The following is a 27459-nucleotide window of genomic DNA, read 5'->3' on the forward strand; positions in this document are numbered from 1 at the left end:
ACATATATGCAAGGGGAACCTTTATCTTTTAACCTTGACTCTTGACTATCATTAAGTGTTGTATCTTTTTTATTCTTGATGGGTGTATTTTTATTATCCTTATGTACACTGAGAACCTATTCACCAAAGACAAATTCCTTGTGTGTCCAATCCCACTTGGCCAATAAAGTATTCTATTCTATTCTATTCTATTCTATTCTATTCTATTCTATTCTATTCTAGTCTAGTCTAGTCTAGTCTAGTCTAGTCTAGTCTAAAACGGGTGGGTTAAGAGTTTGAAAAGGGTAGGGAGGACTTTCTCTACTGGACCGGTTATCCCTCTTGCCAGAGCCCTCCCCTCCCCCCCGTGGCTTTGAAGACCCGGCGTCCAGCTCTGCCTAATGCCAACTACATGATTCCCCCTTCTGAGCGGGAGGCGTGACCGCAACCAAGGAAGGGGCGGGTCGGGGGGGCGCAGCGAGGAGTGGGGGGCGTGTCCCGTCCGGGCTCTGGCCTCTCGCGCTGGGGACGCCGCGCCGCAGACGGCCGGAGGGAGCTTCGCCGGGCTGGAGGCGCTGGTGCTGGCCGTGGGCGCCGAGCGAGGAGGCTGGGCGGGCGGGCGGGCGCTTTGCTCCGGGGCAGCCGCTCGCTCGCTCGCTATGAATGCGGCCCGGGCTCTGCTTTCCGCCGTGTTCCTCGCGGGTTTCTTCTGGGGGGATCTTCCCTGTTGCCAGCAGGCCACCATCCCCGCCGCCGCCACCGCCGCGCCGTCTCTCCGGGAGCCCGGCAAGGGCAAGCGGAGCTGCCGGGAAGGCGGAACGTCCCGATCGGCTGGAGAGGCGGCCAAAAAGGGATCGGCTGTAGCCCAGCCGCGGGTGGAGCCCCACGAGTACATGCTCTCCCTCTACCGGACCTATTCCATCGCCGAGAAACTGGGCACCAACGCCAGCTTCTTCCAGTCCTCCAAAGCGGCCAACACCATCACCAGCTTTGTGGACAGGGGGCGAGGTAAGAGGCTCAGCACCGCGGACGGGGATCTGTGGAACACCACCCACTCACCAACCTTGCCCATCCCGGCCGGTCGGCCAGCCGGCTGAACGAGCGGTTGATCCGCGGTCTCTTCCCTGCTTCCCGCCGTTCTACTGCACTGTACTTGGGCGCGCTTCAGTGCGCTTCCAGGCAGTCGCGTCCGCCGGCCCTTCTGCCAAAGAGCAGACAGGTCCCTGGCCCTGCCGCAGGCGCTTAGGCACCGCTACCCGGCAGGTTCTTTTCCTTCCCCGGGCCGGCTCACTCACAGCTGCTCTCCTGACCGCTTTTGGATGGGGTGGGAGCACAACAGTGGCACCCAGGCGTCTCTTAGCCCTCGCTGGCTGCGAGCTATGGGAGTCGTGGCGCAACGTGAATTGGGAAAGCCTCTGTTCCCCTCTGTTCGGGGCGTGTTTGTGTGCAAGGTTCCTATTGAGCGGGATCTCCGGGTTTGGGAGGAAGCTTTAGGATTGCTTGCGAGCAACTGCGCACCAGAAATAAGGTTCCCTGCGTATTAGTTTCGGAATAAGCATACAGGTGATGGACTCTGGCACTTGGTGTTAAAAAGAGCAGCGCCTTCTTGGCTGACTTGTTCAGGATGGGGGCAAAAAAACAACCCATCACTAGGTTTCTTACACGTGGAAGCTTAATCTGTCTCGCGTGAGCCCTTTCCTGCCCTGCTTCCTTATTTTCACCAAGCCTGGTGGCACATTCACTTAGTAACAGCAGTAGTAGTGATGGTAGTAGTAGTAATACAACTCTTTCGACTGGCGTGCTCGGTCTTAGAGCGGGAGTCGGAGAAGGCTTAGCCGCCGAAGGGGCCCGGTTCGCGACCTGCTTTCTTCGTCCTCTAGCCCCAAATCCTGACGCCCATCCCTTTCTTCCCTATTCGCTTCGGTAAGAGACAATGCTCTCTTTGCACCACGGGGGCTGAATTCGGCCCTTGCGACTTCGAAGGTTACGCCTAAGCAAGAAGAAGGAGTTGAAAAACGCTTCTTTTTGGACGATTTTGCGCATCCCGGGTTTTTTCCGGGATGGAGGAATGGATAGGGAATCAATCTTTCTTTCTTTCTTTCTTTCTTTCTTTCTTTCTTTCTTTCTTTCTTTCTTTCTTTCTTTCTTTCTTTCTTTCTTTCTTTATCTTTCTCCTCTCCTCCTCCCTCCCTTCTCTTCCCTTCTCTTCCCTACTCTTCTCTTCCCTGAATTCCAGAGATCAGGCGCAGTTTCCGAGATTCCGATGTGAGGGCGGGAAGTCTGTGCAGACCAAACCAAATCTTGGGATCGCGTGTAGAGTGCTTGACTTGCGTCTTCCCTTACTTTTTCGTGCTTCGCCTTCTGGCTTCTTCCTTTGTAGAGAAAATAAGAGATTACTGCTCAGAAACCTTTGGGGCTCCACTCTACGTCGCTTAGTTGCGCCAACTATCAATTATCGGTTAATTAAACGGCCGTCCCACGGAGTTGCGATTTCCGGAATCCCCCCCCCCCGCACACACCTTTTCTTACTTCTCTCTTCCCGTTCTGATCTATGTCCTCCAGACCTAAGCGGGATCCATGAGCTGTCCCGGAGGCTGAGGTTCAAAATAAATAAAAGGAAACCCAAAACGCTAGTTCCAAAACGCTAACTCTTTTAGGTTTCTGTGAATCATTGGGTCTCCGCCTAAAAAAGAAGGTGTATTCTATAATGGTTGGGGGGGGGGGAGGCGGAGGCGGCTTTGAAACAACTCCTAAACCGTGGAGGGGGGGCCGAAGAGAGACGAGTCCCTCTTCCTTTGAGATCAAGCATGGATACTCTTATTTGCCGCTTGCTTCTCTGTGTCTCTCTTTATGGGGTCAAGCAGTCATCATTGCTACTACTTCCCCACGGCATTAATTTTACATCATCTCGCAGTGGTCCATAATGCTTACCATGCAGCCCCAAAATTCTGGAAATTTTTTGAGGAGGAATCGATGGAGTTAGTTTGTCCACCGGAGGACTCGGTGTATCGCAAAAGGATTTGGGCAGTGAATTTGAATTTCATCTCCTTGAAGATCCGTAAGAAAAAAAATGTTCCGGGGATGGGGTGGGGGAATGGGGACTTTGGAAGAGTTGGTTTTGTCCTCCTCCTGGGGAAGAGTTAAACCCCTGGGGGCGTCAGCATTCTCATTTTTTTCTGGCAAACGCCGAATTTGGTGGGTGCCCATCAGTGGCATTTTAAGAATGGATTTCTCATGGACATATTTTTGCAGAACTGCGTTCATAGCCTCGGCTGGAGTGAGCCGAGAAAGAAAGCGTGTCGTTTGTCTAGATTTGCAAGGGGGCCTGGTTAGCACGGGAGAACTTCGCCGCTCTCGAATAGAATTAAATTATTTATTTGTCGGTGCACACTGCACAACCTATGTACAATGAGATTGATTGAGCTCCCTCAGTGCACACCCTCACACACAATAAAACTCACAGTGAAGACAGAAAATCCCTCACCCAATAAACCATATTAACAAACCCCCAGTCCTATTGCACCAGTGTGAACCTGTTACACGTTGCGCCGCCGCTGCAAATCCAATCGTACTACGCGGTCTTGCTTTTAATTACTGACCATTTCGTTGCAAAGGGTTAAGCTTCTCAGAAAAACAAATCAAAAACAAAACAATTTCCTTGCCTCTCCTTCTAGGTAGGACGTACAAACGCCTTTCATTTTTGTACGCTTGTTTTCATTCTTGGTTGCACACATCGCGCGCCGTTCCCAGTGCCCCTTCTGGTGAGCAAAACAGGATGGTACCCCGGGATCTTCAGGACTAGGAAACTTGGGCGGGGGAGGGGGGAGTTGAGCCGGAAAAGAGAGGGAGGGAGGGAGGGAAGGCGCCCAAGCCTCCTGGTTGGACGGAGAGAAAGGCCTCCTCCCGCCCCCTGATTTTGATTTGATGTGTCAAGGGCTGTGTGACCTGGCGCTGGAACCTCTGAGCATTAAGTCCCTGATTGGAGTGGTTCAGCAACGCGATCTAATTGAGCGCTGCTGTCATAACAGATCAACTAGTGTCTGGTCTTTCCTAATGAAGTGGGAGCTGCCGACAGCTCCGGATCAGTCCGATCAAGACTCCAGTGTCCCTCCGAAGGGGAAGACGCCCTCCGACACCCCCTCTTCTTGTCTGTTTTTAAAGCCCATCTCCCTCCAGTTCTCCCCTTCGGCTGTTAATTGTTGAGACTATAACTACCCATGCTATTTTTTTAAAAAAATTAAAGTCCTTAAAAGTCCCCTTCTTGCGGCCTATCCGGTCTCCCGGCTTCCTGCAAATTCTCCAACATGCATCCCTTGGAGCTGCGGGAAAAACAGTGCGGGGAATAGCTGAAGTGCCACTTCAGGAGACGAAGAAAAAGACAAACTTAAGGTCCAATGCCTGGTTCTGCTCTTGGCAGGCGCTCCCCGGAGGACAGCAACAAAAGTAGCAACCAGAAGGGTCGGTCTCCTTATTATTATTTTGTTTCAAAAGCTTCTTTCCTAGCGGTTCCCCAAAATTTTCGAGTGTAGGAGGCGTGTTGGTGAAATCACGCCGCCGCGATGAACACCATAGTGCTTATTGATTGCTTCAGCAGGTGGCAGCACCTGACTGGCATGGTCTGCGCTGGGAAGCTAGACGGGGGCAGATTTGGTTAGCAGTTGGACAGGAGACCACTAAGCAACCCCGCGGTTCTGGCTAAAGTGGGAAGGCTGCCTGCCTTCACACAACGCTAGACAAAGATGCTGGCAAAGAAAAGGAGCCAGATTTGCCAGCTCCACCCTAATAAGTCTTTATTTTTCAACACTTCTCCTTATGTCCTTTATGTTCAGCAAAACAGCTTGTCTGTCCATTGCCTCCCTGCCCTTCGTCTCCGCTGGGGGACCGCCAACGACCGTCCCAGGTTAGTGGTCATTGCCCTCCAATGTGGGAAGAACCATCCCAATAAAGGCTCCGCAGGACAGGCGGTGGTTGGGAGCCGCGTTGGGTCATATATATCCCGTGTCTCAGTTGGAAGTTCGTTTCAAATATGGGGGCTCAGGATCAGGGGAAAAGCTTTGCTAGGGTAGATCTCCTTAAAGGCCTTTGGAAAAAATCTTGGATTTCCCCCTACTTGGCGCCGGAGGCAAAGAAACGGAGCTAATAAGAGCGTAGCTTTGGGATGCCCCAAAGATCGGATCCTCCTTCACCGCTGTAGTTCCCTGGTCGACATCCTGTCTTAGTCTTGGCTTGCTTGAAACCAAGGGAGGGGGGGGGGGTCTCATCGAGCTTTTACTTGTAAAATCGGGCCGAAGGATCGCAGACTCCAGATTCTCTAACCCCGCTCAGTCCAAAGGGATCTCCTTTTCAGTAGGCGCCTGGTGCAGTGGCGGATTAAGGCTCATTGGTGCCTTAAGCACTGACAAATCCTGGTGCCCCCCCCTCCTTTGTACACATTGTACAAATCTTTATTGGGTCCCCCCCACCAATTTCTCAACTTTGTGGTGCCCCCTTGGGCTTGGTGCCCTAAGCACGTGCTTAGTTTGCTTAATGGTTAATACACCACTGGCGGGGGGGGGGGGAGGCTGCCTTGGTTGAAACTGCCTTTAGCTGCCAGGGTCTTCAACCCGCCTCACCCAAAGAGTCTAAGGTGGAAGGGTTCAGCGGTGCCTTTAAAGATAGCAGGTTGCACCAAAACAAGAGTGCGCGAGAGCGTTGAAAGGGGGGGGGGATTGTGTGGAATCGGAAAAAGATTTGAAAACCAATGCTAAACTTCAGAAATTGGGTGGGTGGGTGGCTGTAAACGGTAAGCTACCTCCGGGCAGTTGGGTGCACACAGCCGTCTAGCCTCAGAAGGCCTCTTTTGGCTCTGCCCTCCTAAGAATCCTATGGGACGCCCTATTTCCTGATACCACCTTGGCTGGCGCAAGTAACCTACCGCCCTGCGCTCTTTTTCCTCCGCGGGTTGGTCTTATTTGAAAGTAAAGCCTTCGGCTCCCTCCTCCCCCCTCCGTGGAAGTGAGCGCAGAGTCTGAAGAAACCCGGGGCTGGTTTGGGGTTCTGATGAACAAAGCAGGCTGGGGGGTTTGCTAGGATGGAACCAACCAACAATAAACCAATAAGCCTTTTCCAACAGCCTATCTATGCATCGGTTGACTTGGATTTCAATCCCATTATTTCCAGCCTGCTGACTGCATCTAGAGGGCATCCGGGCGTTGCAGGCTGCTTCGTCCCGGACCAGATCCACCACCCTGAGCTAAACGGATCCAGATTGGGAAGCCTTTCCCTGCAACTCTTTTTGGACATCTTGAGGAGGAATGGGTGGGCGACACCCCCCTATGGTCGGGTCTGGCGGAGAGAGAGGCCAGGCGACTTCCGTTTGAAATTCTGAAATTTGGCGGGATTCTAAGCGGATCCTCGGACTGGGCCGGTGGGGCCCCTGTGTGGGAGCCCCATCTTGATCGCGCTTTCTCTCAAGTCGGCGTGATGGTTGCGCGCAGTTCTTGGGTGACCTTGAGGTCAGTTGGACGGGTCCTTTTTTGTGTGAAAAACTCAGTGGAGATCAGAGGGCCGGAGTGGGGCAGAAGACCCCAAATAAAGCAAGGAAGTAGAAAATCGGGAGAGAAGACCATAAAAGAAGAATCCTCCTTCTCCCTCCTCCCTGTCCCCCTTCCCTTGGATCCAGTGGCGGATTAAGGCTCACTGGTGCCCTAAGCACTGACAAATCTTGGTGCCCCCCTCCTTTGTACATACTGTATAAATCTTCATTGTTTTTTCTTTCTTTCTCAACTTTGTGGTGCCCCCTTTGTGCCTGGTGTCCTAAGCACGTGCTTAGTCTGCTTAATACACCATTGCATGGATCGTTTCTGGATCCAAGACTAGGAATCCTATCTAGCAGCTGACCGTTCTGTAGCGTGGGCATCGCTGAGCCGAACTTAGGCTCGTTTATTTGAGCGCAAAGCTTCCTTTGAGTCGGTCGAACTTATTCCTAAGAAGCGAGTCCTGTTTATATTTCGATATAAGACCAGTTGAACTCGGTAGGCCGCGTCTCCTTCTCGGGGTCGCGCTGCGGGCAATTGTCCTTGGGAGTAAGTGCGTGTGACTCCGCCTACATTTTTGGGCAGGGAGGAGGGCAAAAAGAATTTGCCATGCGGCCAGCCTGTTCAGACTTGCCTGGAATTAGGGTTGGGGGTGCCTGGGCTCGTTCTCGGGTGGTGTCTCCAGGAGTGGGGTTTGGGAGCGCTGAGTGGAACGATTTGCGCCAAGAAATTTCCTCCTCTTTCTCCCCCCCCACTTTCTTTGGGGCTTTTGTTTGCTTTATTTTTCTGCGCCTGGAAATATTGACCTCAGACATGTCCAAGACAGTGTTTTTCAAACGTGGCAACTTTAAGATGTGTGGACTTTAACTCCCAAAATTCCCCAGTCAGCGTTTAAGCTAAAAATAGTAAAGTTGTCACCTTTTGAAAAACACTGGGGTGACGCGATGCTCCTGCCTATGCCCAGAATCAGTCCTGGAAAACGTATTTCATTCGGACCCATATTGGGGCCTCGGAACCTAATATGTCAAAAAAAAAATCACCCCAGAAATTTAGGTTTGCGCACAGCTATCGGCTAAAACGTGGTTGGTTCGTTTGTGGGGTATGCTGAGTGTGTGTGTGGGGGGGGGGGGGGGACACGACTGAAACACCTGCTCCATCCCAAAGCCCAGCTGTTTTGCCCGCGCACTATTATCGTGTGGTAGGGGCTCACTTCGATTTCCGGGCCTGGCCTTCACCTCCGAGAGTTGTGGAGGCCTCGATGACCAGGAGCCACGAAGTCCGTTCAGGCGGCTGTGCAGGTCTCCAGGGAAGGCAGCGCTTTGTAAACGAAGCCCCGTCGTAGTCCCGATCCTATCTCTTGACTTCCAGGGGCGCTTCCTTCCAAGCAGGGCTTGGCTGCAGTTTCGAGCGTCGCTAGCCGGAGAAGAGGCCATTTAGCGGGCTTGAAGGTGGATTCTTTGCAGGCGGGGATTTCCTGCTCAATGACCTCCCGTTCTGTTCAGAGGAAAAGGGCGGTTCAGGCAGGTTGGAGACTTTCGCGGCTGTTCGATTACCTCTTCGGCCGGCGATCCAGCTGCGCTCAACTATTTCTAGCTTCATAGCTGAGAAAATACTTTCGCCGTAGCCCTTTACCCAATTTTATTCAAGCAGATGTTAGACTACAACTCCCACCTGTCCCAGGGGGGAGGGAGGGAGGGACAGAGGGAGGGAGAGAGAGGGAGAGAGCGAGAGGGAGGGAGGGAGGGAGGGAGAGAGAGAAGTTGGTTTTCCTTTTAGACTTTGGCAAACCAGGTTGTTTCAATTCCGTAGGAGGAGGTCTTTAGCAGCGTCGATCCCACTGCTCCAGGAGCCGCCGACCTGCGAGTACATAATCCTTTTGTTATACTGTATTTGGAGTTAGAAACGAGTTTAAACATCGAAGGATGGTGTGGGCTTTTATTTCATTTTACCAGAATAGGCTAAGACAATCAGAGATAGATAGATAGATAGATAGATAGATAGATAGATAGATAGATAGATAGATAGATAGATAAGAGGGAGAGAGAGAGAGACAGACAAACAGACAGACAGACAAATTCCTTGTTGTCCAATAAAGAATACTATTCTATTCTACATACATACATTACATACATACATACATACATACATACATACATACATACATACATACATACATACATACCCTTAGTTGGGAAAAAAGGCGCTGGCGTCCTTTTGCTCTGAGTGGAGAGGAAAAAAGACTTGGGGAGGGGAAGCGCTGTTGATGAAGGGCGAAGCACCTGCTCCCACCAAACGCTTGGCTTTTAGAGTTCAACTCCATCCCGCAAGCTTCCCTTTCAGGGCAGATTGCACCCGAGGCTTTTCTTCCTGGGGGATACCTATCCGGGCATTTCCTTGAAAGGACGAAGAAGGCCGCCGCCTCTTTGAAGCTGGAGGGCGACAGCCCAAGAACACCCATCCATCTTCTCAACGCTGCGGCCCCGCTCCATCCCTAAGCCCGTTGACTCCGCCTGAAACCGCCTTGAATACAAGGCCGTGTTTAAACCCAAGGCCTTGCTTAAACTCTTGGGTACCGTTTTGTGGGCTGCAGTTGTCCGATGCAGGCTTCCTCTTCTTTCCCATAGTAAGCGCGCCCGAAGTCGATGGGGTTTCTTCCTAAAATGTGTGCTTTTCAACTTCTTGTGCAAACTGCGTAGTTAGGCAATTGCTTCGCCGTCTGACTGATGCCTAATTCGGATTTACAATTCCTCCGCCTTGCTCCCTTCTTACGCTCCGCCCGCTTTCCTTTTCCTTTTCCAAAGGTGTTAAGATCAATGCTGCTCCAACTGCCTTTGGTTCGGCCAGCGTGGCTCCTGTTAGAGAAACTGAATTCGTTGGACACCGCCCGTCCTCCTTTCCTTGTTGACTCGCACGGGTTGAGCCCGCGGGGATTTGAGAAGCTTTGATTCAGGCTGGTCTTTGAAGCTTTTTCCTTCTAAAACGGCCCAACTAGCCAGGATTTACTATTTGATGCCTCTACTGGTCTTGCTTGGGCGTTTCTCGTATCTATAGGAGACGGTGTGTTGTGATTAGCGGGAAGGTATCAATAAAGATTCTTTTAATCAAAGAAGTAACGTCTTTCATTCCCCCCACCAGGTTCAGTTCCTGACCCCCCTCCTATTAAAGGAAGATACAATTTAACGATGTGGAGCTTTGGGGGGGGTTGTTTTAGATATATTTAATTCATCTTTAAACCTTCAGTTCCTCCACTGCGGCACAAGATGAAGGTTTGAGGAAGGAAGGAAGGAAGGAAGGAAGGAAGGAAGGAAGGAAGGAAGGAAGGAAGGAAGGAAACGGATTGTAATGAAGAAACACCGCATGTTTTTCTGTTGGCACTTCAGCTATGGAAAGAATGACTTTATCAAGCTTCCCTTAAAAAAATAATAATGGAGATCAGGTTAGGTCTTGCGTGATCCACACCTCGTTTTTGTTTCTTTGTTTCCTGCTTTGACAAGGGACAATGGTCCGGGAGAAGGAAGAGCCCGAGAGAGCCAACAGTGGTACCCCTTTGATAGCTTTTCGCTTTGCTACCCTCGAGAAGGGCCCGGCAGCCTGTTATCTTTGTCCACCCTCCTGCTCCTTCTCTGGGTGGGGGAAATTCCCCAGCCGTCCTGCTCCAAAGGCACACCGGAGATAGGAGACTCGGATCAATCAGCTCCCCGCGCTGGTGGGTCCCCTTGTTTTGAGATTTCTGTCCGGAGAGAGGTCAGTCCAGAAGCTGGCAAGAAGCTTAGAGTTTGGCGTCTTCAGGGGGCTAGAGCGAGCCGGTCTCTTTCAATGAGTCCAGGGGTGGGTGGGAAGAAAGGAAACATTTTCTACCTACGGTGATATAAAGGATTCCTGAGTCACCTTCGTGCACCACGAATGGGATATTTTCTTTTTCTACATGACGTCTCATATGACTTATTAACCTTAAGCGTGTGAGAGAAACGTCAACACAATTGTAGATGGGGTTTATAGTGAGTGTTCTACACGCGAGGAACCGGCTCTTAGCTCTGAAAAATCGAATTTCCCCTAGTTTACAGCTGCCTAGACCGGCGATCCTCCTTCTCCAAATATTAACTATACCTCCTAAGATTTCCTTCCCTTGAAGCTCCGCCAAGACTTACTGGCAGGAAGGGCGTGAATTGGGGGAAAGGGAAGGAAGGTGGAGAAGATTCCTTTCCAACAAGCCGGCAGTTCTACATAGAGCAGAGAAATAGCATTGGGGATAACAACAGCAGCCTTCCCCACAATCTAGGAAAAGCCCCAGAATAGTCTGTCTGTCTGTCTCCCTCTTTCTTTCTTTCTTTCTTTCTTTCTTTCTTTCTTTCTTTCTTTCTTTCTTTCTTTCTTTCTTTCTTTCTTTCTTTCTTTCTTTCTTTCTTTCTTTCTTTCTTTCTTTCTTTCTTTCTTGAATGTGTGTGTGTGTGTAGGTGATCTGTCTGTCTGTCTGTCTGTCTGTCTGTCTATCTATCTATCTATCTATCTATCTATCTATCTATCTATCTATCTATCTATCTATCTATCTATCGCATTTATTTATTTATTTATCATCATTTATGTTTATGGTTGGACGGGGGAAGGTATTTCTAAGCTTTTCTTCCATCGAACGTTTCTTCATTCGTCTCGAAGATTCCGCAGCTTTACCAGAGATGATAAAATACCCTTCGTGGTTCCCTTAGAAGATATGATGTGGGTCTCGTTTAAAATAAACGCCCCTCTTTCCCTCGCTCGCTCATCCCCGAGGCCTGTCTGCTTCTGCGCCATCCCAGAAAGGGCCGTTTGTTGTCGCTCCATACCTTTGCAGGCGATCTTCTCCTTTGCCTCCTTTATGGCAACTTTCAAGATGGCATTTTAAAAATCCCGTGTTTTGGGGGCCGGGGAGATTTCCGCTAGCGGGAAATCTATTTGTGGCGGGAGGCAGATTTACAGCCTCTTCGAAATGGGGAGGAAAATGCTCTCTCCTTGACACGTTTTTCATTTGCCAGACAAATGCAGCACTTCCTTTAAAAAGAAAGGAAATCCAATGCCAATATTAATAATGCGCTTTTCCTTGGGGAGGCCAGCATCATCCAAGGTGGAAAGCCAGATCGGGCGCAGCAATCCGGGGGGGGAATAAACCCCTCCGAACCGTCCAAATACTTTCCCCTGTCGCTGCTGTTACTGTAGAAGTCAGTCTACAGTACAGCTGTTTCTTTTGCCAGTCACTAAGAAAGACCCCCGACGGGGCTTATGGGAAGCGACGCTTGGAAAGGCCCTTCTCCAGAGGCGCCCGGTTCTTTCGCCGCTTTTAGAGCTTCGAGGAAAGGGGAGCCAGGAACTCAAAGCCGCAAGCATCCTCCACTCCTGAGGGGGTCGTGAAAGGAAAAGACCATCGAAGAGAAATAAAACTGCCGAGGTCTGGGCATCTGGCAGGTAGCACTCCCCTCTCCAGAGGAAGTGGGTCTCGAGTGCCTTTGATTTAGAACGAAGTCGGCGGAGGGAAGGAAAGAGCGAGCGAGCGAGCGAGGCAGGAACCCTTCAGCGCTAGTATTTTGCCATCCAGCGGTTTAAAAAAGGATGAAGTTATCCCAAACCTCGCCTTTCGTTGAGAAAAGCAAGCGTCCGGAATGAGAGGGCTTGCCAACCAGGCTCTCCGCCAGTTGTGGCCAGGGCCCCTCAGGGTACAAGGAAACCCTGCAAATTAACTTCAAGAGAAATGCAGCTAATATATTTTAAAGGTTTAATTCTAATACTGGGGCAGAATACCGCCTGCAGGTACCTCCTCTGTAAAAAAAAAAAAAAGGGGGGGGGCAACAGACCAGAAACTAGCAGTGGAATCTTGGATTTTCTACATGGGAAAAAATGCTAAATTCAATAAGGGCTTATTCTTAGGCCCCTGTGTAGAGAGGACTTTTAAAAAAAATCTTCCTTTTTAGTAGTTGAAAATATAGGGGTGGACTGGAACATCTCAGAGAAAAGACAGTTTAGAGAAGTTTTGCTAAGGATTAATTTCTTCAGGAAATACTGTTACAGAAATAGGATTTTTATCCCCACCCTTCCATTAGCTTGCCTTGCGTTAGAAAGCAGAAACAATTATGGAAGGAGACAAAAGGGATTCCAGTAGGGAATTAAAAAAACATTCCAGCATCACCCTTGAGATGTTCAAGATGTTCAAGGAATGAAGAGATTTGCCCACAGTTAATATATCCAGGGAACAACTTCACTTGTAATTGATGCTGCTATCTCAACTGGTATTAAAGGCTCTATTCTATGATCTATTGAAAAATGAAGGCAGGAGTTCACTCTTCATTGAGTTTATGCAGAATTAAGTTTCATCCAACAAAGCATGATTGACTTTCTCTGTTCTCACAGTGTGTAGGGGGAACAGTTGTTAGCAGGTCATTGCTTATGGCATCTGTCTGAAGAGCTTTTGGAGAGAGAGGAGGAGAAACAGGAGGGAGACATTAGGTTGGAAATGTAGCTCGTGAAAAATTAAATGTATATGGTTTGCTTAAAACATTTCTCCCCAAATTCTCCAAGGATGGGCCACAAATGAAAATACAAATAGTCCCAAATATACTTCCTTGAAATTAAGCTTCATTGAGTTGTCACTGAGTTGTCCTAAATTGAAACTCTGCTTAGTTTACAGATTTGTATCTCAATTATTTCTGGCTGGAAGATGTTGGTAATAGCAGGTATGCAGCAAAATAAAATGCTGGCATAAAACTAAATTCTGCTGAAGTGTAGAAACTGTGCATCTTCACTCTTAGAATTAAGGAGTATTCATGGTCACTCAGAAGGAAGCAATGTTGGCTTTTTCTGTGACAGTATGAAACTTTAGTTAGACTTAAAAAAAACAGGATAGAAAGCATTGATGCTTTTGAACCTTAGAAGTAAAGAAGATTCCTGGGAATACTATGAATGGCAAGAAAGAAAGAAAGAAAGAAAGAAAGAAAGAAAGAAAGAAAGATCATAGAACAAATCAGAATTCTTATTTGAAGCTTCAACTATCTTATTTTGGAGCATTGTGTGAAGATCTAGGTCTCTGGAGAAGTCTGTAATGCTGGGAAAGATAGAAGAAAACAGAAGAAAAGGAGAACCAAAAGCAAGGTGGCTAGGCTTGATTACAGCAAAAATGGGTGCACTATTAGAAGATTTGAAGAGCCAGTTTGGAGACAAATCACCCCAGGGTGTTTACATGGTCAACCTCAACTTGGTGGCACATGTTCAATTGCAATCAATCAATCAATCAATCAGTTGCAATGATGTATTCAGGGACTGACTGCTCATTCAATCTTGAGTAGGATCAGGTTACAAAACTGGTAGGTAGGAAGAGCTGCACTGAACTCAGGAAGAATTGCTTCAGACTAAAACCTATGAAGGGTGAAAAGAAACCAGCATCCTTCCATTCCCCTGTGGGCAACAGGCCATTCTAAATTTACCAGAATGAAGTGTTTCACAACTTCAGAAAAATCCAGGGTATCCAAAGAAGTTGAACTAAGAAGGGTGGGAGTGCAGCGGGGAGCAAGGCAGGGTGGGGAGGGAGAGACTCGCCAAGGCGAGAATTATGGTATGATGTCATTTTAACATGTTAACTAGGATTCCACCAAATAAATCATATGTATTTCCAGCCGCCCTTAAGCTACTTTCTTGCAAGCAGGGTCAACTGAAGTAAATGGAATGTAATTCTGCCTTAGTGGATTTAGGAATAAAGGAGTCGTGATCTCTGTTACACACACACACACACACACACACACACAGAACTTTTAAAGGAGCAGCCACAATGGTATTACAGCCAACGGCTGAATTTTAGATCCATGTATGAATAATCATGGTAATTCACCTGAGTGAAAACAGAGGACAGCCCAGCCTGCTTTCAAGTTGATGCCCTCCAGATGTGTTGGGACTACATGTACCAGAATTACCAACCCTGGGATTTTCTGGCTTAGAATTCTGGGATTTGCAGTCTCAACCAGGCCCCTTTCTGACCTTAAGAAAACCAGAAACAGAATGTCCATCGTGTCTTCCTCATCTCCTTATTCTTTTTGCACTCTACCCAATTTTGTTTCTCTGTTGTTTTTACTGTTTCCACAAATTCTATAGGATGTACATACATTTTCAAAAAATGCAGTTTATGCAAGATGTTTGTTTGGCTGCTAACCAAGATCATAGGATGTCTCTTATTTTTTTACTCATCCCAAAATGAAGTATTGGTGTTAGGGCAGTTAGAAGTCTGTCTGAGGGACAGGCAGTTTTGTTATGAACTATCCTGACAATGCAACAGGAGAGAACTGTTTGAAGATTTGTCCCAATTCTTTCATTAAAGGCTCCAATATTAGGCATGAGTGGGAGGGGCCCTTCTGCATTGAGTTCAAGCATTGATATCTCATGTTATTTGGCTCTCTGGGTATTTACAAAATGAGACACATTTTTCCCAGGCTTTTAAGTATCAGTGTTTTAGCTTGTAATAGTTTGCATTGAGTTAAGTGCTTGTTTGAGCAGAAGAGCAGAGAATAAATGAAAATAAATAAAAGGCTTCATGAGATGTATCCACTGAATACAATAATTTAATAAAAAGGGAGCTTCCCACAAGACTGAAATTGCTCCAGTGAGTCTGTTTTAAGTCATTGCTTTTCTTGCCCTGAATGAAAATTTTAAATCCATCGGACCATTTCAAATATTGAACCCAAATTTAGATTATCCTCTCTGGGGCTAAATCTGGGGCCTGAGCCATTGGCCCCTCTATAAATACAAAATCTAAGAAAATCTAAATCCAGTTTCTGAGAATAGCAATAATCCAGTCCAATTATAGGATTTTTCTCTGGTGATATATATTGGCCTTCCTTTCAGTGTTGTTCCTCAACTTCTTTATTTTAAAAAACCCCTCTTATTATTTTGGGTGGGGTTTTATTCTGAGATAATATGATGAGATTACAGCTTCAGATTCACAAGAGAAACACTTAGGAGCAGATTTCTGAAGTAAGCCTAGCAAAAGTTCCTGTCTTCAAACATAGAGCTATTTTACTCATGTCATGTGGCCATATGGTAGGAACCAAACTTCCAAAGTTTTGAGAGATTGGTGTTCCCCTTTATCCATCTTATCATCAAACTATGTCAAAAAAGAAAACAGCAAAAAGTTAAATTATTACTACAGCTTTTGCTCTATGCCTTTAAACAAACATCTTGTTTCATTTATGGATTAAGCTGTGAATCTTAGCACATGAGAGAACAAAACTCAGATTAGTCCAGCTGGATGCAAAACAGGTTATCTGAAACATTACTGGAATTTGATACAGACTAAAAAATGCAGTGTTATTCTTTTAGTGAACATTATGTTGTTTTAGTCAATCTGCCTACTTAACCACTGATACATCTGAAATAGTCTGAGCCCTGGGCAGCCACAGTGTGGGGCAAAGTGACAGAAAATGGCAGGACCCTGCATACATATCACCATCTTGACCTATCTTTGGTCCACTACAATAAAGGCCAATGGTCTCGACCTTTATAATCTGATGTAAAAATATTGACCTTCCTTAAGCACTCTTTGGGGGCAGCCAAAGGAATGAATTAATGAGGATAGATGAGGCCAACCAAAGGCAATTCAAGAGTTAGGCCCTTGCTTCATTTTCAGTTTACATTGGCATCATATTGTCCTGGCAACCCTTCACTCCAGCTTTATTTTGTTCTGAGCCAAAAATTAAAGCAGTTTTGTGCCATTTCTCCACATTCTCAATTTAACTAGTTTTTCCTGCTTGAGCTGGCAGATTCCCACTGAGTTACAAGCTGTGCAAAATCCACAAAACGCCACTCCTTTCTGGGAAGTGAGGTCAGATGACCTGCTCCTGGGAGTTGCCACAAATGTACCTTCTCCATGTGAGGAAATGTGGTCATGTTCTCTAACCTCTGGCTATCAGACTCCCACAACTCAGCATTTGGCCTGGATCTAATTGGGGATTTGGCTAATACCTCCTTTTTCTATGGTTCTCCCCATCACTTGGGTATTATTGATTGACCCATTTCTACAATTGGCCTTCCAGTACATTTGCTCTAAGGTGAATTGCATGGGCAACCTGACAATTATATTTATTGCTGTTATTGCATAATCATCTGTGATTTTGATCCACATTTATAAACAGTTGTTGCTTTCCAACCATCGTAGACTGTAGCGCCCATCACACTATCACCACCTCTATCTGGGGATGATGGGACATAAATTATGCACAGAGGATATGAAGTTTGGAAATCTGAGAGACTTAAAAACAGAGCAGCAGAGGGAAAAAAATCATTGCTTCTCCTGTTCATAGAGTAATTGAAGAAGAACTGTAAAATGGCATCAGGACAAATGTATTGTCCTGCCATTTCTTGTTGTAAGATCCTGATTTGTGCATATTTTCATGCCAACGGGTAACTTTGTCTCAGGGGAAGAGTGGCAGTATTAGAGGGAGATTAATATATACTATTATTATTAATTAAAGGGGTGCTGAGTTTGATAATCAGAAAGATCAGCAGTTCAAATTGCTAGTGCCGCATAATGGAGTGAGCTCCTATTAGTTGTCCAAGCTTCTGCAAACCTAGCAGTTCGAAAACATGTAAGAATTCAAGTAGAAAAATAAGGACCACCTTTGGTAGGAAGGTAACAGCGTTCTGTGCCCTTTGGAGTTTAGTCATGCTGGCCACATGACCATGGAGACGTCTTCGGATAGCGCTGGCTCTTCGGCTTTGTAATGGAGATGAGCACTGCCCCTAGAGTTGGGAACGACTAGCACATATGTGTGACGGGAACCTTTATCTTTAATATATCCTAGCAGGATACTGATGAGTTATTCTCCAATGTCGGTCATGAAGTATTGTTACACATGCTAATGAGGACAGCATAGTTAGGCACTGAGTTGTTACAGGTGTTATAGATGTAGAATTAATCCATCTTTGTCAAACCATCAGAGGTGTGTAATATATGATGTCCATCATTCAGAGGCATCAAAACCAGACTGCTCTAAGTATGAGGGAGCCAGTATATATACATACCATAATTGTAGATATTTTGCATGTTTACTTTGATAATTAGATAAATGCAGTGAGCAGTCTATTAATTCTTCAAAACCAGGCAACATAAGACCTTTCAATTTGTATAACAACTATTACTACCTGTCTCTTCTTAATTCATTGTTTGCAAATCCCTCAGAGTCTCTTAGGTGAAAACAGCAATGTAGAAATTTGAGACATACATACATACATACATAATTTTAAATCAAAGACTACTGCATACATTCACATTTATTTCCTAGCCAACTGTTCCTTTGCATGATTGCATGGGTTGCATGGTTCCTTTGCATGGTTTCACAAACATATTCATTACCAAATCAACTGATTAGATTCATATCTGATAGAAAACAAAGGCCCTACTAGAATTTAGATGATTTAGACCAAATGTTTCAGGTTAATATAGAATCAATACAAGGTTCAATTTTCAAAAAGGAGACAAGGGAAGTTTATGATAAAATGGATGTCAGTATGCTGGGGGAAAGGAGGAATCATTCCTTGTAAGAACAATAATCGGCAAATATTTTGTAGAAATCATATGCAAACTGGAATCTTTGTGCTTACGGAGAGATTCCATATCTATATGAGAGAAAATTCTATTGCATTCATTGGGACTTCGGAAGTAAGATCAGGGCACAGAATCATACAATTGGAAGAGATCTTGGATATCTTGCAGTTGAACCTCTTCTCAGAATCCTCATATCATCTCACACAAATGACTATCCAATCTCTTCTTCAAAATGTCCAGTGATGAAACACCCCCAGTTTCAGGAAGGAGGCGGTTCTATCTCTTAATAGTTCTCACAATCAGAAAATTCTCCCTTGTTTTTAGGTTGGTTGGTTCCTTCCTTCCAGTCCTCTTCACCACTTCTAGTTATCCCAATTCCTATCACCAATAATACTCTGCTAGATTATTCTAACAATGTGATAATCTTCCTGCAAGACCTGGTTGTCTACCCAAAAGACCACTAAGGCACATCAAGCACAGTCTCCTGTTTCCAAAAGCAGGTCTTCTTGATGACTCTTGGAAACTCACAAGACTGTTTCCAGTGACTGAATTTGTGCCACACGTATCATAAACTACAAAGTAGTTTATATTAAACATATCAAGTCAAAGTAGAAGGAATTGCTTTCAGTGGGTCTTACTCCCATTTGAATGATTGTAGGCTGGATCTTGACCCATTTCAAGTTTGTTACTCATAATGAAATCTGGCTCATAAGAAAGGTCTTCTGGAATCAAAGCAAAGGTCCTTAAAGATCCCTGATTTCAGGAGATGCTTTTATTTGGAGAAGGAGTTCTGTTGAGGCAGAAATCTTAAATTCTGCTCTGGCATCTTCAAAAACCTCTCTGGGGTCTTTTGACCAGTGTTGAAAATACTAGATCAGGAGAACATTTAGTTTGACTCAGTTTGTCCTTGGGGCTGAAGTAGTAATGGGTGAAGGAATTTGTCTCCCAGCCATTCTAATTTTGAATGATGGGTGTTATAGTCAGTATCCATCTGCAAGGTGCTATTTTGGAGAATGCTATCTTAATTTTCTATTTTGGTTAGAAGGATGATGAATATGTATCACTATAAGTGAAGTGTGTTGTTCATTCTTAGCATGTGCAAATCCACTTCCAGATCTTTGCATCTAGCTTGTATTTTTTTTCACTTGGTGTAGCTGGTGGTACATGTAATCCTTGATTTGCAACCATTTGTTTAATGCTTGCAAATTTCAAAGTTACAAATGGTGCTGAAAAAAGTGACTTATGACCAGTTCTGCAATTATAATCATCCCAACAGTCATGTGAGCAAAACTTGGTGCAACTCTTTTAATGACCAAGTTACATGGTGATGGAAGTTCTGATCCCACTTGTGATCATAAGTTGAGGACTACTTGTGTCTGCCATCTGTTTTTTACCCCCAAAACCAAACCTGCCCTTTCAGGATAAGGTTACCTGCTTCAAGCTGGCTGACAGATAAGGCTGCTACCCATTTCTTTCCAGCAAGCTGTTGTGTATTTTAGCAACTGAGCAGAAGGCACGTGTCCAACAATCATGGGGTCCTTTTTCACACAGCAGGATTATGAAAACAAGAACTTTTATCTGTTAATTTCTTAGCTTCACTTCTAAGCATTGGTTTAGATCCAACAGCAGCAAGGATTGGGAGTCTCTATTAATCTATATTAAATGCCAGGGATAATGGGAGTTGCAATCCAAGACATCTGGAAAGCCTCTGGAAAAAGGATGAGCTAGCAAAAGGATGAGGTTTAGAACAGGAATAAAAGGGTTCTTATTGGATGGCTTTGGGCCAGTCACTGTCTCATAACCCAGAGAAGTTACTCACCTTTGGCAATTTCTAGCTGTGTGAACTTCTACTCCCAGAATTCTCAGTAACCACTCTGCTGGCCTGCTGGAGAATTCTGTGAGTTGGCCCACACATCTGAAACTTGCAAAGATTGGGGAAATACTAACCTAACACCTTAAATTTGGTAAGCTACAACCTGGTGATGACATTATCTTGAGCTTTTTACACAGTATGGAATACTTAAAAGAGGGATTAGATAAGAAACTCTCAAGGATTCTGTCTAGTTTATACAGTCTAAAACTTACTTTGCATAGATGACATCACTCAGTACCCAAAATAAAATTTTTCTTTGCTAGTGTTCTTTTAACATATTAAAGGTGACAAGAGGTGCTATTACTGGTGTTACTTGTTATGCATGCCTTTGTAATTCTGAAACTTCCATGGTCCTAAGTCAGAAAAAAGCCCCTTGGGAGAGCTTACTCATACCATTCCTTGGCAATGAGGTGAAGTGTGAGAAGCTAGAGAAACCTCAGACAGCTGTAGAGAAAACTATGTAAAGGAACATAATTCTCTTGGCCATCCCTGAGCATTTTTTTTTAAAAAAAATTCTTGTCCTTGGAAAGAATTTTTAAAGCTAACTGTCTTTCATCGCTGAGGATACAAAGAAATGCAAAGGAGTTTCCCTGCCCAGCATTAAACGTAAGTGGCCTAGCTTGAATCATAATTTTATATAAGATATATGGTGCTCAGACCTGAAAAGACACCACTATTCATACACTAATTCCTCTGTTACCACAATGGCAGTATTGAGCATTTAATAGAACCCATTAAGAATGTTGGAAATGTCAGAAATCAGCTTCACTGAGATCAGTGGGTTTTTTTTTTGGACAATATTTAAAAGCATAACTGAATTCTATACCTCATTCAAACGTTGCTTGTATTTATATTTTTAATACAGTTTAAATGCAGTTATTGATTTCAAATACAATTTAGCAATAATTTCATGTTTACATGGTGAAATAGGTATCCAGCAATCTGGACTGAGTAATCCCTACTAATTTCAGCCCCATACTATCTAAGTGTGGTCACTATATTTTATTGGAAAAAATAAAAGGACAAACCAGGAAAGGGGACAAATCTGAAACAAGTTCATAATGATAAAAAATATAACTTTGCTTTACAAAGACAATTCTAGAGCAAAACCAAGAAAAACTGTTCAAAAATGCATAAAAAGATATATAAAATCAAACAGTATATGTAAAAAATTTTTTTTAAAGACAATTCAATTTCTTTATTTTCCACATAAATGTAAAACATTGTGCATGGTGGTTCTATTTATACAATAACAGTTAAAATGACCAAACTAAAGGGGGAAAGTGAATTTTAAAAAAACCTGATAGCTTTCTGAAATAATGGATTGTCCCTTATACTGTATAGTGTCCTTTATATAGTAAAGGAGGTATGGTCACTGTATATATAGAGAAATCAGATTTTTTTAAAAAAAAACTAGAACTGGCACTGAGATCTCAATATGAACATTATATTGATGTTTGGGCCCAGTTACTTTTCAGTGTTCTTCTGAGAATGGAGAAACTACCTTGGAGGAATCACAAAACATCAACTTAAGAATATTACACATCTCGGTGCATTTATTCCAAGGTACATTTGCAGAGGAACAAGTGCAGAGTTGCAATCAAAATATGTTAGAAAAGAACTGGCAATCAATATCTAGCTTTATCCTACTAAAAGATATGGAATAGGTCCTCAAGATTCCAAGGGGGAGGTAATTCCCGCTAGAATTCACATCGGATATCAAAGAAAGACCACAATGCTCTTTGCACCAGTTGGAAGTAAGCCCCAGATAATTAGATAAGGTACTTATAGGACCACAAATGCTGCACTGCCACCTATGCATGCATAACCTGTGCATTTTGTCAATGTCTGTTAAACAATCACATGTAAGAAGACTTTCTAAGACATTTAAAACACCCCTTCAACCACTGCAAGGAATTAAAAGGGCGACACTGTCACCCAACCATAGGTATCTCCTTGCCTAATAGACATGACAGATTTAATCACTCCAACAATTTGAAGGTAATACCTTTCCCTTAGTTGGTCTGCTTTGCCTCAGTGTTGGTAAAGTGGCCCTTTGTTCAACACAATGCATCAGTCCTCAATGCCACCGAAACTGCCACTGGCCCCTTTAATTATGTACCGAGGGATCAGTATGGCAGCCCAAATGTAATCTGCAAATACTTACAGGCAGAGTGTGTTTCTTAATAAGACACAGCATCAAGCACGTAAAACACACAATCTTAGGAGAGGCTTCAAGGCCTATTTCAAAGGTGCCGATTCTGGAATTCAAAACAAAGCATTGAAATTGCAGGGATGGATAAAATCCACAAGCCAAAGAAATGATCCTTAAAAGAGGAGAATTATTATTCCCATGTTTTTAAACAGGAAGCACTATTAGGTGACCAATATATTTGTTACTGGCAACTTGGCTGAATGTGTACATGGCATTAAAAGTCACAATCTGCTGATGAAGCCAAGTTAGGGGTTCACATCTGCAAAGTCAGAACAGAGTAAAATAAATGATGGATTAGCACAGTGTGTGAAAGCAATCTTTCTCTTGCTAGATTACCCAAAGATATCATGGTTCCCATCATAAGCATCATAGGAATATTACTGGTGACCCTTGTAATCAATAAATGATAAAGACTATGCAGCGACACTCCAGCAGGAGACTCTTGGTTGCAATATTTGTTGGTGATATTACTCCCAAAAGACATACAAGTTTTACTATGGTAGCTCTTGAGCGAAATCCCAAAGAGAGAGAATTTCTGTTTTTGCCAAGCTTTGTATTGGGAAGTAGAAAAATAAGAGGTGACCTGATTTTTCATAGCCTGCATTTTGCACACAGATGTTTTAAAACAATAAAAAATATCCCAATGTGATTACAATGCCTTCCTGTAACCCACAAATAGGAACTCAGATTTTTAAGCAATGAAAAGTGAGCATACATTGCCCAAAAGATGCTGTCATTATGTGTTTAACTTCCCCTTATTCCAATTTGGGAAAGTGGTGCTTCATCTTGAAAACGCACTACGATTAAGAAATGGATTCATCCCTTAACATCCTATCTGCTTGGTAGTTGTGAAAATATACCGGAATCCAATATGAACAGCAAACATTAAACAGGTGGAGTCCCTAACATTCTAGGCAAAAACAAACATGTCAGATAAACTTAAATTTTACAGAGCCAAATGACTGCATGAATGCATTTTGTCCTTTGCACTAAAGGGCATCAGTTATTAGATATAAACCCCTCCATTTGGAAACCTGTGGGTTGCTTGCTACTGTATTCTAGGACAGGGGTCTCCAACCTTGGAAATTTTAAGCCTGGTGGACTTCAATTCCCATAATTCCCCAGCCAGCAAAGTTTAAGGTCCACCAGGTTTAAAGTTGCCAAGGTTGGAGACCCCTGTTCTAAGAAGTCCCAGGGCTTTGGATAGGCTCCCTGTTTCAGTAACCTGTTGGAGCTATGCTGGCTGGGGAATTCTGGGAGTTGAAGTCCACCAGGCTTACAGTGGCCAAGGTTGGAGACCCCTGTCTTAGGAAGTCCCAGGGCTTTGGATTGGTTCCTCGTTTCAGTAACCTTTGGAGAAGTAACCTGTTGGAGCTTTGCTGGATGGGAATTCTGAGAGTTGAAGTCCGCCAGGCTTAAAGTTGCCAAGGTTGGAGACCCCTGTCCTAGGAAGTCCCAGGGCTTTTGATAGACTCTTGGTTTCAGCAACCTATTGGAGAAGAGCCCTCAGTTTCTGGAGCCCTTTCCCTGTCCCCTCTTGCACAAGGCTACCAGAAAATGTCCTCCACACCTGGACAAGCTCCCCTCCCCCTGGCCGTCGAAGTTCTCCCTTAAGAGCTATAACTGACTGCAATTATCTCTCTTTTTTTTTATCTTGCAGACGATCTTTCGCCCAGCGCTTTAAGGAGGCAAAAATATTTGTTTGATGTATCGACTCTCTCAGACAAAGAGGAGCTGGTGGGGGCCGAGCTCCGTCTCTTTCGGAAAGCCGCCGGCGATCCTTTCTCCAAGGCTCAGACAGGCTTGGCCCGTCTGCAGGTCTCGCCCTGCCTTTCGGGCCGCCGCCTGGACTCCCGGACTCTGGACTTGCAGGAGGCGGCGCCCGTCCGGCCCGGTGGTGGCGGCGGCGACTGGGAGGTGTTTGATGTCGGGCAAGCTTTGCCGCCCCTCCGCGGGCCCTGGAAGAAGCGGCAGCAGCTTTGCCTGGAGCTGCGGGCCGTCGGGGGGACGCGCTCTCAGCCCCACCCGCAGCTGCTGGACCTGCGGCCCCTAGGCCTGGGGCGAGGCGCCCGGGCCCAGCAGGAGAAGGCCCTGCTGGTGGTCTTCAGCAAGTCCAGGCGGAAGAACCTCTTCGCCGAGCTGCGCCAGGAACCGGGAGCCCGGCCTCTTCCTCCTCTGCCGCACAACGCGGCCGCCCTGCCCTGGGAAGCGGCGGGCCCCGTGCAGCTCCGCTTGCAGGCCCGCCGGATGAAGCGCGCCGCCTATAACCACCGGCACGGCAAGCGGCACGGCAAGAAGGCGCGTCTCCGGTGCACCAAGAAGGCGCTGCACGTGAATTTCAAGGACCTGGGCTGGGATGACTGGATCATCGCTCCGCTCGAGTACGAGGCGTACCACTGCGAGGGCGTGTGCGACTTCCCGCTGCGCTCGCACTTGGAGCCCACCAACCACGCCATCATCCAGACCCTCATGAACTCCATGGACCCGGCCGCCACGCCGCCCAGCTGCTGCGTGCCGGCCAAGCTGACGCCCATCAGCATCCTCTACACCGACGCCGGGAACAACGTGGTGTACAAACAGTACGAGGACATGGTGGTCGAGTCCTGCGGGTGCAGGTAGCGGCGCGCCGCCGATCCCCGGCTGCAACCCCGGAGTGGAAGGGCGAGGGAAGCCTCGGGGAACTCCCACGGCGGACAGCGAGCGTGCGAGAGTGAAAGACACGCGAGGGAAAGCGGGCGCAAAGCGCGCCACGTGCGAGCCCTCGCTCCGCGCTGGGGAGGGAAGAATGGGCGGTCCGGACTGCGCTTGCGCAATGTTTGCTTCGTGGGTCCCAGTTCCTGCTCCTTGAAGAGCCAAGAGAGAGAAAGAGAAAGTACAATAGCTAACGCCGTTTTGGGAACAATGTTTCCGCGTCCAGGCAAAGCCGTCTCCCCTAGGATGGGAGAGTTTGCTCCGAAAACACATGGCGAAAGTTCCTCTGAAAAGTTGCTCGGTCGATGTTTTCCCCTCGACTGAAGGTTTGGAACTTACCCAAACAAGTCCCGTTTTGCAGAAATGAAGCCTTGGTTTTGAATCCGCAAACACAACATTTTCTGGGATAATTCACTGCCCCCTTTCCTTGTAGTATTTGCCCTTGCAGTTCCTGGAAGATTTTTTTTTAATATAAAAAAAAATGGACTATCGGGGAGGTTACCCAAGTCTCTTAAGAGAGGCAACGTGGGGAGTGGTGGTGGTCAGAAATTGAATTGTGGGAACCAGGCGAAGACACGTGTCGTCGGTCCCTTTCGTAAGTGGCGCCAGCCTCGTGCAACTCCTCTGGTTGGCAGAGCTTGGCCTTTAACATTCAGGTTTTAAAACTGACTTCTTTTAACTTTTTTTCTCCCTGCTCCCGTGTCGTTCCCCTGTGCTGTGCGGACAATCTGCGCCGAAAACGGCAATCGGCGGTTTCTCATTTCTGACTTGAAGGCAAGGAAGAAATAAGATGAGGCAAACTGCATCACTTCCAATGAATGAATTCTTCCTTTCCAAGAATGTAATCCTGGCAATTCTCATCTAGATTCTCTTTGAAGAGAGAAGTATGAGGAAAAAAGCAAGTGTGGAGAAAGTTTAGTTTGACAATCCTTGAATCCAAAATTGTTTCTGTGTTTCCCTTACAAATATTTCCATCCTGACACGGATTAAGTACTTCCTCCTTCCTCTAAATAAAGGAAAAATCAGTCCCACTCTATAATTAGTTTAGGTGGCTGATCTTTTAAATGTATTAATTAGAAGCTGTGAAAAGAGCTACAGGTGGGACATACTGGGGATGTTTAGAGGAGGGGTCTCCAACCTTGGCAACTTTAAACCTGGCAGACTTCAACTCCCAGAATTCCCCAGCCAGCAAAGCTGCCTGGGGAATTCTGGGAATTGAAGTCTGCCAGTCTTAAAGTTGCCAAGGTTGGAGACCTCTGGTTTAGAAGGTTATGAAAGAGCTCCTTAATTTCAAAATGTTCAAAATTCAAAAGTTCCAGGAAGGGTAGGTAGGAAGGTTGGCTAGCTCCAGTGGTGTTTATATAGTTAATGCAGATGTGATGCTGAGAGAGACAATAATTAAACACTGCTCCACAAATCTGCACCTCTGCACCTCACAAGACTTGGAAATATTCCTGAGATATTTCCTTGGGGATTCAAGATTTCCTAGAACTTCAAAAGGGTGGGGAAAGTGGAGGAAAGACGTATTAGTGTATAAATAAATAGATAAATAATATAAAATGCTAATAAAAGAAAGCCTTCACCAGGAGCGATAATTTAAAAGAAAGTGCACACTTTGGTTTTGGATACAGTGTTTGTTCATATTGAAGCTGTAAATATTTATTTAAAACAGACTGCAGAGTACAAAAATGGAGGTGAGCAATGTACATTTCCCCCTTTCCCTGAATGCCCAGAGCATTATATGCACTCAATTGTCTAATATTTTTTTAAATAGATTTGAGCTGTACAGATTTAAGCATTAATCAAATGTTTCATTTGTATGTCTGCAATGTTACCGTTTTCCCCCCACTTTAAAATGTTCCTGCAAGATTTAAAATTTCGTGCTAATGAAGAATTCTTTGTTTCTACTGTCTACCTCACTGTGTTGCAAAGGCTTGATCTTCTGGGAAGACTCACCAGTCAGGCCTGGTTCCCATTCATTTCAGTGATGCTCTGAGCAGGACATCTTGCTGGGTTCTATTTCAAATGTTTACAGCATAGCAATCCTCTGCACACTCACCCGGGAATAAATGCCATTAAATAGTTAGAGCTTATCTCTGAGTTAGAATGGATGGGATTGCTGTGTAATGTCCTCTTTAAGATCAATTTATGCCTAGAACATTTTTACGGTATACTTTTACTGGATGGTATTAAAACTATGGCTGTATTATTAAACTTTTTGCATAAAAATGTTGCTTTTCTGTTATAGTTAAATAGCCTCATATATTTATTTTACCAGAATGTTGACTCTAAATTCTAAAAAAATGCTCTCAGAAAATTTGAAACAACTGACACCTCAAAACACTTCCGTCTGTATTTTATAAAACTTTTTGAAATACTTATGGATTGTCTTTTATTAAGAGGAATGTTAGACCTGGGTTTGTACAAAAATTCTTTTGCTGGAAAGAAAAGTTGTAAACAGTATTGATGCCCAATACTGTTTCAGGGTTGGTTGCCCATGGCAATGATGTTTTGTGAAAATGAACAAGCACTCATATTTGAAATACAGATTCCTTGATTGCATAGTCTTGTACTTGAATAGGGAACACTTATACATAAATGTTGTCTCAGAATAAAGTGGCCATGGTTGAAATGA

At 45.3% G+C, this 27459-nt stretch overlaps 1 protein-coding gene across 1 annotated transcript; it reads left to right on the forward strand.

Moving 5' to 3' along the window:
- The first annotated feature begins 638 nt into the window (after positions 1-638).
- Positions 639-25977, forward strand: GDF6 (growth differentiation factor 6). Its single transcript, XM_087703853.1, has 2 exons — positions 639-987; positions 23794-25977. Exons 1-2 carry the CDS (start codon positions 639-641, stop codon positions 24750-24752), a joined length of 1308 nt encoding a protein of 435 aa, XP_087559979.1. The 3' UTR covers positions 24753-25977.
- Positions 25978-27459: the final 1482 nt, after the last annotated feature.

Source organism: Thamnophis sirtalis, unplaced genomic scaffold, assembly GCF_051295495.1.
Source record: "Thamnophis sirtalis isolate CommonGarterSnake01/CBP01778 unplaced genomic scaffold, rThaSir2_p1.2 scaffold_2, whole genome shotgun sequence".
NCBI classification, from domain to species: domain Eukaryota; kingdom Metazoa; phylum Chordata; class Lepidosauria; order Squamata; family Natricidae; genus Thamnophis; species Thamnophis sirtalis.

Coding starts and splice junctions, on each gene's coding strand:
- GDF6 (XM_087703853.1), top strand. CDS start 639: ATGAATGCGGCCCGGGCTCTGCTTTCCGCCGTGTTCCTCGCGGGTTTC. Junction 988..23,793: donor CTTTGTGGACAGGGGGCGAG/GTAAGAGGCTCA, acceptor TTTATCTTGCAG/ACGATCTTTCGCCCAGCGCT.